This window comes from Pseudogymnoascus verrucosus, assembly GCF_001662655.1.
Source record: "Pseudogymnoascus verrucosus strain UAMH 10579 unplaced genomic scaffold scaffold_48, whole genome shotgun sequence".
In the NCBI taxonomy this organism is placed as follows: domain Eukaryota; kingdom Fungi; phylum Ascomycota; class Leotiomycetes; order Thelebolales; family Thelebolaceae; genus Pseudogymnoascus; species Pseudogymnoascus verrucosus.
Window position 1 is genome coordinate 114,126 of NW_017263699.1, and position 14,768 is coordinate 128,893.

Sequence of the window (14,768 nt, forward strand, 5' to 3'; positions counted from 1 at the left end):
CTATACAAAATCCCATCATCCATCCCACCACCCATCGGCACCACCGTCCCCCGTCCCACCCACCACCTCAGCTCCATCAGTTCGTGTACCCACCCCACCTTATCTATCTTCGGCCCCACGGCACCGAGATCCTGCACCAGCTGTGTGCGGGGCGCGGCGTGGCCGATGTGGCACACCAGCCACAGGGTTGGATGCACAGCCGCAAACAGGACACGGACTACCGCGCTACTACACACTACCATATACTACCACATACTACCACAGACTACCACGCAGGTGAGTGTAGGAGGGACCTTGTTCCCACGAGGGAAGAGGGTGTTGATCAGACTTTTGGGATGCTGGTTGTGCTGAAGATGGGTGGGGGGTTTGTACGGATGGGGGGTGTTCAGCTGGGTTGGTGATGGCTTGGCGGGGTAGGGGTGGTGATGTCTCTGGGCGGATGGAAGGGGGGGATGCCCCTTTTCTGTTGTGGGTTGAATCGCCCACGAGAAAGGAATATATTGTGGACGGTATAATCGTACGTCTAATTGAGTTGTAGATTGAATCATCTACAATCACACACATCTATTGAACAGTATAGTACAATACAATACATACATCTAACACATTATCCCCCCCTACCCCCCTCCCCCATGTTTATCCATCTCCCCCTCCCCATCCCCATGCAAATCCTGACTCCCCCCCCTCGCCACCATCTCCGCCTTACTCGGCCGAAAAGGCCACCTCATAAACTCCTCAAACATCTCCCTCAACATCCCCTCCGTCAAACTCCTCACCGTCAACATCTCCAAATCCACCACTCCCCCCTTACCCACATCCCTCAACGCCGGACACCTCGGCAGGATCCACTCCTCCGCCCCCGGCGCCAGCGCCCTCAACCCAGCAACCACACTCTGCTTCGGCATGATAAACAGCGCCGCGAGCATAAACTCAAAGTAATCGTAGCAACCCAACCCCTCCGCCCTGAGGCTCGGCCAGATGCTGCGGGGCTGGAAATCAAGTAGTGCCATTGGTTGCGCGGGCGCGAATTCGGATGGTTTGACGATCAAGGGCTCCATGGCGCGGCGGTCCCAGACTAGTAGGGCGGGCTCGGCGAGGAACCCGCGACGCTCTTCGAGGCGCTGGGTCACTGCTGTGACTGTTGTGCGTGCCCCGGACTCTAGGGCGCGGCGCCACTCTCGTATACCCTCTTCTACTCTAGCCATGCCCTCTTCGCGCTTTGGATCGTTAGAGGCGCGGAGGGCAACCCATTCGTTTTCAAGAGCTTCGTAGCTGTCGAGCCGTGACTCAACTAGATCATTCACGACCCCCACCGCTTTAAGTCTCCATCGTAGGGCCTGCAAGCGTCGGAACTCCTCTGTGCGGCGCCTCGTGCTATCGAGCGAGACCTCGGGCGTCGCGACGTGATGGTCTTCCACTTCATCGTAGAACTCCGGGAACTCTCCGGCCGCGTAGCGTTCTTCCAGGGCCGTGAGTTCATCTTCAAAAGGGCGGCGGACGCCGATATTAGGCGTGCTAGCAGCGAGTTGCGAGGTCCGCGCTTCCCTCTCCATGATCCCCTCGCGGTGCGGCGGGGTGTGCAGACCCGCAGCCGCCATGGCGGGAGCGACGCGCTGGCCGGAGAGCATGTCGATTGCCTGTTCGCGGCGGAAGTTTTCGGTTTCCAGGTCGCCACCCGCTACTTCATGGATGTATTCGCAGGATATCTCGGCTTCGATGCTGGATTTGCGACGGTTGATGATCAGCCGGGGGAGGACGATGCGTTTCTCGAGGTCGTGCATCCAGATTAGCATGCGCACTTGCCCGTAGCCTTGGAAGACGGAGTGGGCGCGCGTGGCGGTGAGGAGTTGGTGGACTACGAGGGTCGTGATGGAGGGGAAGCCGATGTAGGGGCGGCGCGGCCAGTAGCCTAGGTTGGCGGTTACGAGGAGGGTGGTGTTGGGTTTTTCGAGGGAGGGGTCGCTGGGGGAGAGGAGGGTTTGGTGCGGGAGGTGGCCGTCGCGTTCGAGTTTGTTGAGGTTGTTCCAGATGATGCCGGACATGGGGAGGAGCTTGTAGGTGGAGTCTTTTTGGTTTAATAGGGGCTCGAGGTAGGGTTTATATGTCGAGGAGTCGGGTTCCATGAGGATGTGAGTCCGGGGCTTCACGATATCGTGCAGTTTGGACGACCATAGGCCGACTCCGGGGTTGATGTCTATTATATCACATCCCTTGTGCTTCTCAAGGCTCGGAGCTAGTCGTTGTATAATATCATCTGGTTGAGGTTAGCTATAGAGCTCTGAGAGGTTCCATGCAACATCCATACCACATAATTCCTCGCCGATAATGTTCTGACGGGCTTTGTCTCCGCGTTTGCCAAACGCAATTCGTGATAAGCTTTTGACGCTTTTCCGCTTGCTAGGTACTACGCGAATCCTGTTAGTACCATCTTCTTCTGCATACTCGCCTAGTACTGCTTTGTTCCCTTACCTGAATCTGTCTCCGCTTCGCCTTCTGGGATCGCGGTTCTGGCTCCATGCAACACATCTTCAAATGCTTTCTTCAAAAGAGGCCCCTTGAGAACCCCTGCATCACTCCTCTTCTTCCTCGGTTTTGTTGATGGGGTCCTGGGTTTCGGCGGATTCCCACTATTATTACCCCCCCTTGATGTTCCTGCGTCACTCCTCTGTTTGCGCGGTTTCTTGGTAGATTTTGTGGCCTCCGCGGTGGACTCAGCAGTCTTCGGGTTTTTCTGCCCAGCCTTGCTGCCGCCTGTCACATTTGTCGCTATAACCTGACCTCCATCGCTGTATGCTCGAATTAATCCTGTAGCTGGCCGGCAGCACGGATATGCGAAGGCTGCGATAGGACGTAATCGATTTCGTCGTCTATTTACGAGACGAACAGCCAACATCAATTCTGATTGCACTGTTTGCGAATTTGAGCGGCTCTGGCGTCTGGGATATTATGCTATTTCAAAGTATTCGAACTGACGTTGCTCTCTCGAACAATCAAAGAGGATGCAGGGACCGCCTTAATTCTGCCCTCGAAATGTGACAAATCGACTCACCGCCCTAGCCTCGTCGGCCTGTCGACCAACAAGGTACAACAACCCCCCCCCATGGAACCTGCGTCATCAGAAATCGCATCGTTTGCCTCAGCAAACTTCGGAGCTCCCCAGGCACCAGCCAACCTTCCCGATCTCTCTGGGACCTCCCGTGATGGTTAGGGAGTGTTGCCTCAGCTTTTAATTCATCAATCATCGAACCTCATAACCCCGCCGAACATTCTACAACCCCGCAGTACCTACGATTATCACGAAACAAAAGATGGCCAGCTCTTCGGCCGAGGCAGCGATGCCGATGAGCATTGCAGAAATTGCTGCGCGCGCCCAGGACTTCGAATATAATCCTTATATCAAGCTCAAAGTCTGGTTGAGGACTGCTGAGCTGTTACTGCGCGAGGTTTGCCTCAACATTACATCTCCATGCATATAGCCGCTGACAGTATTGCGCCAGGCCCAGATTTACCAAGACGAAGGCAATATTCAACAAGCTTATATGCTCCTTATGCGATTCGTTACCTTGGTCGCCGAAAAACTCTCTGCCCACCCCGACAGCAAAGACCCCGCGAATAGAAGGGCGCTGAAGTTGATGATCAAGTCCATACCCGACGCAGTAGATCGACTAGAGATGCTTAAACCGAAGATTGTCGCTCGATATGACGCTTGGCAAACCGCGCATGAAGGACGGAATAAACCTGCGGCAGATTTACGGGATGGCCAGGGACCCGGGTCTATGAGGCGACTCTCAAAGTACGCGGAAGCGGACCCTGCGATTGCTGGAAGAGCGAAAACCCTGGAGGCATCTGAGCACAGCGGCCTTGCTGTCAAACTTGCACACAAGGAAATTCGGAGACGAGACGACATTCGGAGAACGACTCGGCAGGGCGACGACAGAGATCAGATGGGTTACGAGGGGGGTGACGACGGCGTCGATCTGCAACGCCGCATGGAGGATACCAGGAGGAGGATGGATTCCAGAGATCGAGACACGGACGGAACACGAAAGAAGCTCACGAAATTGCACCCATCAGCAAGCGAGCCAAGTTCATCGGCGCCGCGTAGCAGCGAATACAGATACCCTTCAATTGCCAAGTCAAGGCCGTTTAAGTACGAAGACAACAAGCCTGCGGAGATCGAGAGGAATTTCGGCAGAGAATCCGCCCCTCCTATCCCTTCAAAGCAAGTAATCAAAACCACGATATCATATGAGTCCCCAGCTCCGTTGCGGCCAGCGAAGCTTCTCAAGGAAGCTCCACCAAGCTCCACCCCTTCTCCTGTCGACGACCCCTCCGCATACACGTTCAAACCATCAGCCTACCTCGAAAACGGCTCACCCCTCCGAACCCTATTTCTTCCTACCACGCTCCGCGAGTCATTCCTATCTATCGCTCGTCCCAATACCCAAGCGAATCTCGAGACCTGCGGCATCCTGTGCGGGACCCTCATCTCAAATGCACTTTTCATTTCACGATTGGTGATACCCGAGCAAGAGAGCACCTCTGACACTTGCGAAACGACGAACGAAGGTGCGCTGTTCGACTACTGCGACAAGGAGGATCTGATGGTCTTGGGATGGATCCATACGCACCCGTCTCAAACGTGCTTTATGAGCAGCAGGGACCTGCACACACATTGCGGGTATCAAGTGATGATGCCGGAGAGTATCGCGATTGTGTGTGCGCCGAGCAAGAGTCCCTCGTAAGTCCTCCCATTCACTTTCTCTAACTAGTAACTCAAAGCTAATGTCTACACAGTTGGGGCGTTTTCCGCATGACTGACCCCCCAGGCATGAAATCGGTGCTTAACTGTAGACAGACCGGGCTATTCCACCCACACCCGGAGCCTAACATCTACACCGATGCGATGAGGCCAGGGCATGTTTTCGAGACGCCAGGACTGGAATTTAAGGTCGTGGATTTGAGGCCCTAGGCAGAGATAGTGGTGGGGTAGACTAAGACATGGCATTAAATGGCTGGAGCATAGCAGAGCGTTGGCGTCTTGGGCGATGAAGCATGGGCTAGACACGGCGTTCAATCTGCCAACTGGCAACCAGGCATTGTAGTTATTTGCTTCAGGGAGACAATGGTACATCTTTCCATATCTCAAAAGTCGAATACAATCTTGTGATACAAGCTGGCCCCTCTGCCTCTACCCGTTACCACGTCAGCCCCACTATATGTATATCCTTTAACCCCAACCATTCCCTCTATAGCAGACTGTATCCTGTATCCCATTGTCCCATCCAGTCGCTCATAGATCGCTACCCCGTCACATTTGATTAACCCTACCCAAGCACCCTCAAGTATAACCTATACGTCGCTATCAAAATCAACACCCACATCAACACCTTCACCCAAGGGTTCTCGAGCCACGACTTCGACGCAATCACATCCAGCGCATCTTTTGGCGTCGTATGTGCCCCCGATTTCTCAGATCGATGCCCAGTAAGCCCGTGATCGTTCTTGTGGTTTTGGTAGTCGAGGTACGTCTTATGACCTGACGTCTCGTAGGCGGGGAAGTCGAGAGGGGGATCGTTAGGGTCGAACTTGAAGCCGGGGTTTTCGGTCGTCGGGGTAGTCATATTCGATTTTCGAGAGAAATTGGATTATGTTGGTGAGGAATTGGGAGAGTCTGGAAGTTGTGGAATTAATGAGGAGGTAGGTCGTTGAAAGGGTGGTTGTTGGGTGCGATATTCATGACGTTGAGATGACGATTTATCATGACGACGGTAGCTTTCGAGACATTTATCAACAAACCTGAAAGTAACAACTCCCTCAGATATGTAACTCTGTCATAATAATAGAGCTCGCCAGCCAATGTTACTGGCATAAAACTTGATTTTGGGGTTGATTAATGGCGGTAATCGGGACTGGTTGGTGGCCCTCGTGATAGCTGAGGTCGGCGAAGCTAGAATAACCACCAAACCGACGACATATAACTTGGAAAGCGTACCATAGATGATGTGTTTCAAGCCATTAATTAATTAGAGTTGAAAGAGGTCGCTTGGGAGCTTCTACACAGCTCAACCAAATCTACCTCGTTCGGAAGTGTCGTGCTTATGACTGACTCTCCTTGCTATTTTTCGTCCGCCGGCGGACAGCTTCATTATCTTTCCCTTTAAGCAGTGTGGTTTCCTTCCTCTCTTCTGCCTGGGACGTATTATTGTCATTCGGATTGGCAACCCAGGTATCCACCACTTCCCTAACCTCCTTCACTGCCCTCTCCTCCATGACCGATTCTTTAACCTTCCTAATGTATCCGAAATACACTCCGACTTCCGCCACGGCCACCAATATGCTTCCTGCAAAAGATAATGCCAATCGAGCGGGTGTGCTCCACCACTTCGAAACCATCCACAACGCCGCCGAGCATGCTATGATGGAGACGAGTACGTTGAGGATAAGGGTGAGCTGGCGGGTGACATCGTCGTAGGTTATGTCATCATCGGGCGAAGCTTCGATATATGCTTCTGTCGAGGCGAAAGCAAAGGCCGGTGATGTCGCTGGTAGGTTCCTGGAGTATGTTTCCGACGTCGGGGCTGGCTTTGTCAATCGGACATAGTCGCGTTCTTCAGCATCGCGCCGGAGACGGGCCATGAGAGCTTTGTATTCGGCGGTTTGAGCGGGTTTAGGAGACGGAGGTGGTATGTAGACATGAGATCCGCGGAGTAGAGCATCGAGGTGGCATGGTATGGCATTGATAGACTTTAGCTGTCGGGAGAGGGCGACGATTTGGAGGTGGCTTATAGGATTGCCAGGTTTTGGATCTTGCAAGGACGGCTCGCTGGAAGGATTATTGAGGGAGGTATTTCCAGGCTCCGGTATCTGTGCTCTCTGCATTTTCTCCCCTTTCCTAGAATCTTGAATCTCGTTTTCGATTGCGCCTGTTTCGTTGGAGCCTGGGGCCAAGGCTGCATCTTCATGAATACCCTGGGAAGCAACCGCCCCTGTGGTTATTGTAGACGTCTCGAGGTTACGAAGACCCTCCACAATGACGGGGGTCATCGTAAGTAGCACCATGTTGACCGAATTATAACCTCGAAGCCAAAATAAAGTGGTCAAGGTGCATTGGTGTTTCTGGATACTCCAGTGGACAACTGAGGACTGCAAGGCTGAGGAAAGCGCGACGGAGTAATAGTTTATCCGTGTCTTATCGTCGGGATGGGTCGGCCCAAAACATTTGTGATGTGCGAAATCAAGCTTCTGCCAAACCAATCTTCGACGCAATTGAACCCGCAACACCTCGCAGCGCGCTCTCTGCTGTCGATAGGGGAGGCATTAAGACGGGGCTGCAGGAATTGCCCATATATCCTGCTTAGCAGACCAGGGAGGCTATGAGAATCCGGTCGCCGAGAGCTTCATTGCTCTTTTCTCGTCCAGGAGTAGCAACCACGCAACCTCGACGAGTCTGCCTGGAATGCCTTTCCGCCAGCCGGGCGCAATTGTCGCCTTCTAATTCGAGGCTATTTCACCTATCAAGCCGACAACATGCGGGATCATGGGCCCAGGCAGCTAAATTGGCTGCCAATGTCATTTCCAATGCGACATCACAACAAGGCAGGGTGGATCGCCAAATCAGCATTGATCCCCTGAGGATAGTAGCAAAAGAGATGAAATTCTTGAGCGGGAATATCAGACAGCTACTAGGTTCCGGGCATCCTAGTCTGGATAAAGTTGCGAAATACTACACCCAGGCAGAAGGGAAGCACTTCAGGCCACTTCTTGTCCTATTAATGTCGCGCGCCACGGCACTGGCACCAAAATGCTCGACATATGATCCCTCGAAACCCTCTGCCAATATAAACAGTGGCATTTCGCGCCCAGATATTCTCTTAGATCACAATCCTACGAGCCCTGGGACAAACCCCTTGACGGATCCGGCATATGCGTATTCACCAACCGAAAGCGACATTCTGCCTTCCCAACGGCGCCTCGCCGAAATAACTGAGCTCATTCACACGGCTTCTCTCCTCCACGACGATGTCATTGATCACTCTGACTCGAGGCGGGGATCACCATCTGCCAACCTTGAATTCGGCAACAAAATGGCGGTGCTGGCAGGAGACTTCCTCCTGGGCCGCGCCTCCATTGCTCTTGCTCGTTTACGAGATGCGGAGGTTGTTGAGCTGCTCGCTACTGTCATTGCGAACCTTGTTGAGGGAGAATTCATGCAGCTGAAGAACACATCCCGGGATGAGAAGAACCCTCAGTGGACAGAAGAGGCGCTCACATACTACTTGCAAAAGACATACCTCAAAACGGCTAGTTTGATCAGCAAAAGTTGTCGTGCGGCTGCGCTTCTGGGAGGAAGTGATAATGTCACAGTCGAGGCGGCATATAGCTATGGAAAGAACTTGGGTCTGGCGTTTCAGCTTGTGGACGATATGTTGGATTATACTATTACTGAGAAGGAACTCGGGAAGCCGGCCGGAGCCGATTTGGAACTTGGCTTGGCCACAGCACCTCTTCTATTTGCCTGGAAGAACAACCCAGAGCTTGGTGCGTTAGTTGGGAGGAAGTTTGCCGAAGAGGGCGATGTCGCAAGGGTAGGTGACTTCTGAAAAGGCCCAGCAACATTAATCCGTTTGAACAATCTCTAACATGAAACAGGCGAGATATATCGTTTCTCAAAGCGAAGGGATTGAGCAGACACGTGCCTTGGCAAGGGATTACGCGGATCAAGCTCTTGCGGCTATTGAGCCCTTCCCAGAGAGTGAAGCCAAGGATGGGCTGAGGGAGATGGTCGCCAAGACGATTAACAGGAGGAAGTAGGGTTGTTCGATAGCGTGTATACATATGAACTAGACGGAGCGTGGTCGGTGGTCTGAAGTTTTGTATAGATCAATGTTAGATGTATTATATATGACGGGTAAACAACGCATCCCACTGTTGCGTTGAAAGGTAGAACTGTAAGGCAACATATATCAGTATTGCTTTATTGTACCATGAATTAGTATCATATTTTCGTGGATAGGTTTGCTGATTCCTCAAATATAGCTAGCCAGCTGAGAATAATATCTTAATGAGTCGAAGTGCTCCCATTAAACCATTTTGTAGTGAGTTGTCCACTTTAGGCTTGGCTTACTTACTCTAGCTTCAAGCGAGGCGTTGATAATCTGCAGCGCCACACTTTGCTCACGTGCTTTCGCGTTATCGTTATCGCTTCACACAACGCGCTTTTGCGCTTGCGCCACAACTTCAAGCCGCATCACCATCAGTCGTGTTCAATGAACCTATGTTTTCATAACGAAAATCGCCGCGACGATGGGATTAGGCACCGCTACAATGGTGTCGTCGGTATTGGGTAAAAGGTAAGCGTTACCTTCTACAAATTCACACTCAACTACACACTTCTGACACTTTTCCAGATCGCGTATGCGAACATACGCAAACCGCGTCAGGAAAGACACAGCGGATTCACCAGGAAAGAGAGTCTGTATCGAAGTTGTCAAGCCTCTCCAAGACATTACGAACACTCTACCTGTCGTGCCTCTGCCGGTGCCAAAAAGCAAAAGGTCAATTACGGACTATTTCGCAAAACCACCAGCTTCAGCAAACCCCTCATCCTCTGACACCAACCCCTCATCTGATCAGCCTCAAGAACACATTCATTCCAGCCCTTCCTCATCGTCGAAGACTCCCCCATCTTCACCACCTCCTCTGGAACCATATCATACCGGCATAAAACCAGCAAGTCGAAAACGTCGGAGGTTAACAACAAGGCCACGGGCTATCCAAGCAACAAGACCTCAAACCACCAAACCTGACAAAATGATGTCTCCTGAATACTTCGACCGTCCTGTGTCCAGCAGCGACTCGGACAGTTTCTATTCTTCCAGCTGGGAGGGTAGTATTATCGACGGATACACTGCAACCCAGGACACTGCAGCCCAGGGCGCTACGCTCCAGGACAAACTTGCCAAACATCCCATGGCTACCGCGATCTTCCGCTCTAACTCATTTACGAGCTCTCCTGCCAAGGGTCCTAAGGAGACCGGAAGAGCCCGATCCAAGACGAGGGCAGGTGGTGAGGGTATGGTTGGAGAATTTTCCGACATGGTCTACCCCATTCCAGCCAACTACAGCTATATCATCATGGGTCCCACTTGGGGAACTACCACTCCCACCGAAGGCTCTAAGGGCCGTGATGCTGAGAAGGCTTACCCAATTCCAGCTTACTCTGACTCTTCCAGCAAGGTCGAGGTCAACCCAGCCAGATCCAGCAATGGAGGAAATGAGGGCGGACAGAAGGAGAATACCAAGCCTGCCAAACTTGTTCAGACTCAGATCAACCTTGGTCAGAATCCCATCACCACTTGCAATGTCTGCAAATTTACACTCAACCGTACCGTCGTTGAGGACGTCAAGGCCCACGACAAATTCCACCAGGCGTTTGTCAACCTTGCCTCGAAGCTTGATATGGATGAATTCTGAAGACGCAAGAAGATCGACGGGTTCTGCGCCGAGTCAGTTACAAGCACATATCGGTGTACAGGCTTGAGCTTTGTTACAGTGTTCATTGATGCGGAGTTAGGTTTCGGTGTTTCGGGCATATTCACAGGGTCGGCATATTCATGGGGCCAGGCATATTCATGGGGCCAGGCATATTCATGGGGTCAGGAGCATATTCACGGGCGTCGGCGCATTATACCCTACATTGTGACTACTAGCTAGGTATATTGCCTCAATGAAATCCTGACTTGTACATTCCTTATTCCGCATATGATTGTTGCCGCTGTCTATTCGAGTCTTCAGACCGATTGTGGCAATCTATGTCGCCATTTATGGCCCATGAATGACAATAATCGTGCTTTGTAGTTGGTACATGAGGCAATATAGAATAGAACACAGGCAGTGAAGAAATTCTATAATTGTTCAGAGTTTAGATTATCATATCCGTGTTTCTTTAATCTCGAAATACAAGCTTTAAAGGTGACGATCTAGATCGTCGCACGTGGCGTGGCGAGTTGCACTACAACGCCTTCCCCCACAAGGTACCAGAAACGTCAGCATGGTCCAAGCGTCCTGATAAGCCGCACCGCATCGGTGACGTCCCGACTGTCCCGCTCTATAATGCAGCGCATCGCAAACCTCTCCAATGGCGCCCATATGACCAGAAAGTAATTAATGTTACTACGATAGCAAGCTGGGCACGATGGCCGACTTCCATGGCTCTTCGAACCCCTTCCGACGCAGGACGCCCGCCATCCAAACGAACATAGAGAATGGAACAAAGGCGGAGGAAAGCACAGGTACTAGGCAGCTACCCATCGATCAACCGATGCGGCATGGAGATGCGCCAATAAAAAATAACGACAAACCGATGAAGCATGTTAGGGTGCAGTCGCCGCCGCCGAGTAGCCCGGAGGACACCATCCAGGATAAACCTCATACGCCACTACCACAGGGAGACGAAGGTCATGCGCTTGGCAACGATCCATTTGAGTCCGTTCTGTCCGATGAGTCGTCAGATGACAATGACGATGAGATACCACCGATAATAGGTGCCGGCAATAATGGAAGGGTGCCTATAGCACCGATAAGTGTTGCTGGCAATGATGAAAGAACGCCTATACCACCAATAAGTGCTGCCGGCAATGACGGGAGAACGCCTATACCACCGACAAGTGGTGCCGGAAACGATGGGAGAGCTCCTATGAACCCGTTCAGCAAGACATTAGCTACGTTAGAACGGACGGAGGGCAAAGAGTCGACCAGCGAAACTCCACCGGTGGTGTCGGGAAAGGCAGCTATGGACGTGGAATCTTTTAAGCGTCTACTCATGACTGGAAGCAGCGGTATCGCAGCTCCGGAATCTCTGCCCAGCCCTCCCGCGCAATCAGCTCACGCAGGGCCGGCAGACGGAAGCAGCACAGAGGCATCCTCAGTCTCACGGCACTCGATCTTCGAGAACATCCAAGAGAATCTACCTGAGTCACCCCGGACCTCACACGAAGTCTCCGATGCAGATGACGAACGGCGGCGTATTCCTACAGCCCTCCAGCGCTCTGCCTCCGAAAGGAAAAAGCCGCCACCACCCAGTTCACGGCATGGGAAACTCATAAACGTACAACTAAGAGATGACGCGCGGCCTCATTCTCTCTATGTAACATCTACATCTGCCCCGTCACCACTATCATCCACAATCCCTACGCTAACCGCCGCGCAACGGTCGGCCACCGACCTCAACAAGCCCCTTCCCCCCAACCCCTCCCGCGCAAGCCACGAGTCAGATCGTGAATCCATCTTTGACCGCGAATCCGTCGGGAAGGCGCCAGAGCCGCCTTCTCCATCCAACTCACTACGCCGTAAAACCGCACCTGCACCTCCCTCGGCACGCCGCCATGGAGTCCCCGTCGCCGACCCAAACTCCCCGCATCTGCCTCCCAAGCGGCTCACTAACATGGGCGACGATAGCCGCAACAGTTCAATACAGGATCTATCATCATTACACCCCTCCACCAACCAACAAGCAACCATTAAAGCCCCTCCACCTCCGCCGCTCCGCCGCCCAGGCTCCATCAGAAACTCTGTTATCTCCCCAACCGTAACAATGTCCGACCTCGAAAACGCCCCTTCAATACCCCGCGCTCCATCCACCCCCTCTAAACGCCTCTCCGTCGTCCCCCCTCCCCCTCCTCGGCCCCGCGGTGCAAGCGGGGCAAGCATCGACGCCAACCCCTCCAACCCTGCCGCGTCGACCACCGAACGGCCAGACATCCTCGCTGACCTCAGCGCTCTTCAGAAGGAGATCGACGCCCTTCGCGGACGTGCGGCTTGAGCATCTCTAGAGCTTCGGATGCCGAAAGGCGCTCGGAGGGACGGAATCGCATTAGACCCTTGATTATTGGGAGGAGAGGCTTCAGTTCTTCGTCGAGGACTCTTTTCTCAAATCTTTGTTCAAGCTTTGATTGATTTGGGCCATTGTTGCCTGTTAGCAGTGATCTCGGCGTTAGCTGTTGTTCTAACTGGACTCTTTGGAGTGGCGTATGGATATCTTCTTCTCTATAGTTTTAGATCAAAACAATAAAAAGGCGCTTACATTCCAGGGGCTCTCGTCCGGCTTTCGAACGCATGTCCCTGTATTTCTCCTGCCATTCGACAGGCAAATCCTCGACGAAATTAATCATCTGCGCCACCAGATCATTGGCATCCCCAAAAAAACTCTGAAATGGCATCCCTCCAAATCCAAAGAAGTATATCTACATGACACTATTAGTTCCACCGCTGTATAGATCCTCGAGGGAGCACTCGTGTATCCTCACCGCGAATCCCACGCGCCACAAATCAATTCTGTAGTCAAATCGGTCCGTGAAAATCGTTTCAGGCACCCTCAGCACTCCAGGTTGCGCGATCCGTTCAGGTTCTGCGCCTTGGGTGAAGGTCTCCCCAAAGTCGATGAGGCGGATATCCTCTTCATCCTCATCTATCCACTCCGTCCAATCTGCTGCCTTGACGAGCTGGTTAGGGAGGCCTTGTTGTAATGGTGCGCCGTCGATTCGAGCCAGCTCCTCAACTTCTGGGGTCCCGACCACTTTAAGGAGGCTTTCTTCGTCGGCGCAGTAGGATAGATTACTACATGTAAAAGCGATGTTTCTACTGCTTATGTCTGATTCAAGTTAGTTACATATATGGAATGCTGGGATTGCGCCGCCGCTGTACCTCCATGTGCCAAGCCAGCCCTGTGAATGAAGGCCGTAGCTTGGAGAAGCTGTTCAGAAATCCTCAAGATCGTTTCTGGCTCGAGTTTCTCGTCGTTTCCATAGAAGTCCTCGACAATGCGGACAACAGTAGGGCCGAGAAGCTCAAACACCAGGCATTTATGGGTCCCATTTGGGCCGTTATGGGTGAACTCATCGAGTAACCGGACAATGTAACGAGCGGCGAGACCTTCCTGTGACGAACTTGATAGTGTATGCAAATTGACAAGCTCGCGTGATTTATCCCCGCTCTCAGCCGTCAAGATTTTAATTGAAACCCATTGATTGTCCCTTTTTTTTTTTTTGTTAGCACAGGTTTAGACTCATTCTACATGATGTTTAAGAGAAAACATAGTACTTTTTGTCCCGTGCTAGCCAGACCGTAGAATATCCACCCCAGCCTAGCTTGTGGAGGACAGTGTAGCGGGTATCATTGAAAGTGTCACCAAGGGTCACTGGATGGTATCCGCCCTGGCGATATCTGGATAGCGGTTCCTGTGTATATAGAAGATTGTGGGGACGGTAGACCGATACATCTTCCATTATTGGATGAGATGAGATGGGAAGATAGGTGTGCGCGTTTACATGCGCCGGTCTGGTTTTATCTCATTCTCTGAGAGAAGTTATTCGGAAGGAAACAAATATAAACTTTTTGGGGCTTCGATATTTTGATGCGGGGTCGGTTTGATAGGGTCTCAGCTGGTTTCACGTCGTCATCGTCACGCTCCTTGAACTCTCACGCCACGAAGCACGATATTGCAATGTGATACCTATAAGAATACAAAATGGGTAAGTTTGTATTATAATTTCCGAAAGTATACATTTTCTTCTCGGCTGTGATGGTTGCGTGGATGTTAGTAGCAACGTTTCTTTATATTTTTACAAATTATAATTTTATTCCGATTTAATACGATTAATATGATCTTGTGATATGATCCAGGAAAGCACGAGTCGTACAGAGCATGCCAGGCAGAGTAATTTGCAAGAAATTTAAGACGAAGAATTAAATGGCGTCTCTAGCTTTTC

At 51.9% G+C, this 14,768-nt stretch overlaps 8 protein-coding genes across 8 annotated transcripts; 4 read left to right on the top strand and 4 right to left on the bottom strand.

Annotated features, from left to right (window-relative positions):
• Nucleotides 1–617: 617 nt before the first annotated feature.
• Nucleotides 618–2,964, bottom strand: VE01_08674 (uncharacterized protein; the record flags this gene model as incomplete). Its single annotated transcript, XM_018278094.2, has 3 exons — nt 2,470–2,964; nt 2,306–2,404; nt 618–2,254 (listed from the first exon to the last, which is right to left on the bottom strand). The coding sequence occupies exons 1-3, from the start codon at nt 2,891–2,893 to the stop codon at nt 618–620; spliced, it is 2,160 nt and encodes a 719-aa protein (XP_018127236.1). The 5' UTR covers nt 2,894–2,964.
• Nucleotides 2,851–5,241, top strand: VE01_08675 (uncharacterized protein). Its single transcript, XM_018278095.2, has 3 exons — nt 2,851–3,443; nt 3,498–4,741; nt 4,798–5,241. The coding sequence occupies exons 1-3, from the start codon at nt 3,309–3,311 to the stop codon at nt 4,970–4,972; spliced, it is 1,554 nt and encodes a 517-aa protein (XP_018127237.1). The 5' UTR covers nt 2,851–3,308; the 3' UTR covers nt 4,973–5,241.
• An 80-nt stretch (nt 5,242–5,321) lies between these two features.
• Nucleotides 5,322–5,624, bottom strand: VE01_08676 (uncharacterized protein; the record flags this gene model as incomplete). Its single annotated transcript, XM_018278096.1, has 2 exons — nt 5,322–5,327; nt 5,397–5,624. 2 exons carry the CDS (start codon nt 5,622–5,624, stop codon nt 5,322–5,324), a joined length of 234 nt encoding a protein of 77 aa, XP_018127234.1.
• A 475-nt stretch (nt 5,625–6,099) lies between these two features.
• VE01_08677 (uncharacterized protein) lies at nt 6,100–7,062 on the bottom strand (the record flags this gene model as incomplete). Its single annotated transcript, XM_018278097.1, has 1 exon — nt 6,100–7,062. The coding sequence occupies one exon, from the start codon at nt 7,060–7,062 to the stop codon at nt 6,100–6,102; it is 963 nt and encodes a 320-aa protein (XP_018127235.1).
• A 191-nt stretch (nt 7,063–7,253) lies between these two features.
• COQ1 (coq1 putative hexaprenyl diphosphate synthase) lies at nt 7,254–9,075 on the top strand. Its single transcript, XM_018278098.2, has 2 exons — nt 7,254–8,588; nt 8,653–9,075. Exons 1-2 carry the CDS (start codon nt 7,377–7,379, stop codon nt 8,812–8,814), a joined length of 1,374 nt encoding a protein of 457 aa, XP_018127232.2. The 5' UTR covers nt 7,254–7,376; the 3' UTR covers nt 8,815–9,075.
• Nucleotides 9,076–9,251: 176 nt separating this feature from the next.
• VE01_08679 (uncharacterized protein) lies at nt 9,252–10,631 on the top strand. Its single transcript, XM_018278099.2, has 2 exons — nt 9,252–9,353; nt 9,411–10,631. Exons 1-2 carry the CDS (start codon nt 9,307–9,309, stop codon nt 10,474–10,476), a joined length of 1,113 nt encoding a protein of 370 aa, XP_018127233.2. The 5' UTR covers nt 9,252–9,306; the 3' UTR covers nt 10,477–10,631.
• A 492-nt stretch (nt 10,632–11,123) lies between these two features.
• On the top strand, nt 11,124–13,093 carry VE01_08680 (uncharacterized protein). Its single transcript, XM_018278100.2, has one exon. The coding sequence runs from the start codon at nt 11,198–11,200 to the stop codon at nt 12,821–12,823; it is 1,626 nt and encodes a 541-aa protein (XP_018127176.1). The 5' UTR covers nt 11,124–11,197; the 3' UTR covers nt 12,824–13,093.
• Nucleotides 13,009–14,342, bottom strand: VE01_08681 (uncharacterized protein). Its single transcript, XM_018278101.2, has 4 exons — nt 14,101–14,342; nt 13,705–14,033; nt 13,308–13,651; nt 13,009–13,244 (listed from the first exon to the last, which is right to left on the bottom strand). The coding sequence occupies exons 1-4, from the start codon at nt 14,283–14,285 to the stop codon at nt 13,056–13,058; spliced, it is 1,047 nt and encodes a 348-aa protein (XP_018127175.2). The 5' UTR covers nt 14,286–14,342; the 3' UTR covers nt 13,009–13,055.
• Nucleotides 14,343–14,768: the final 426 nt, after the last annotated feature.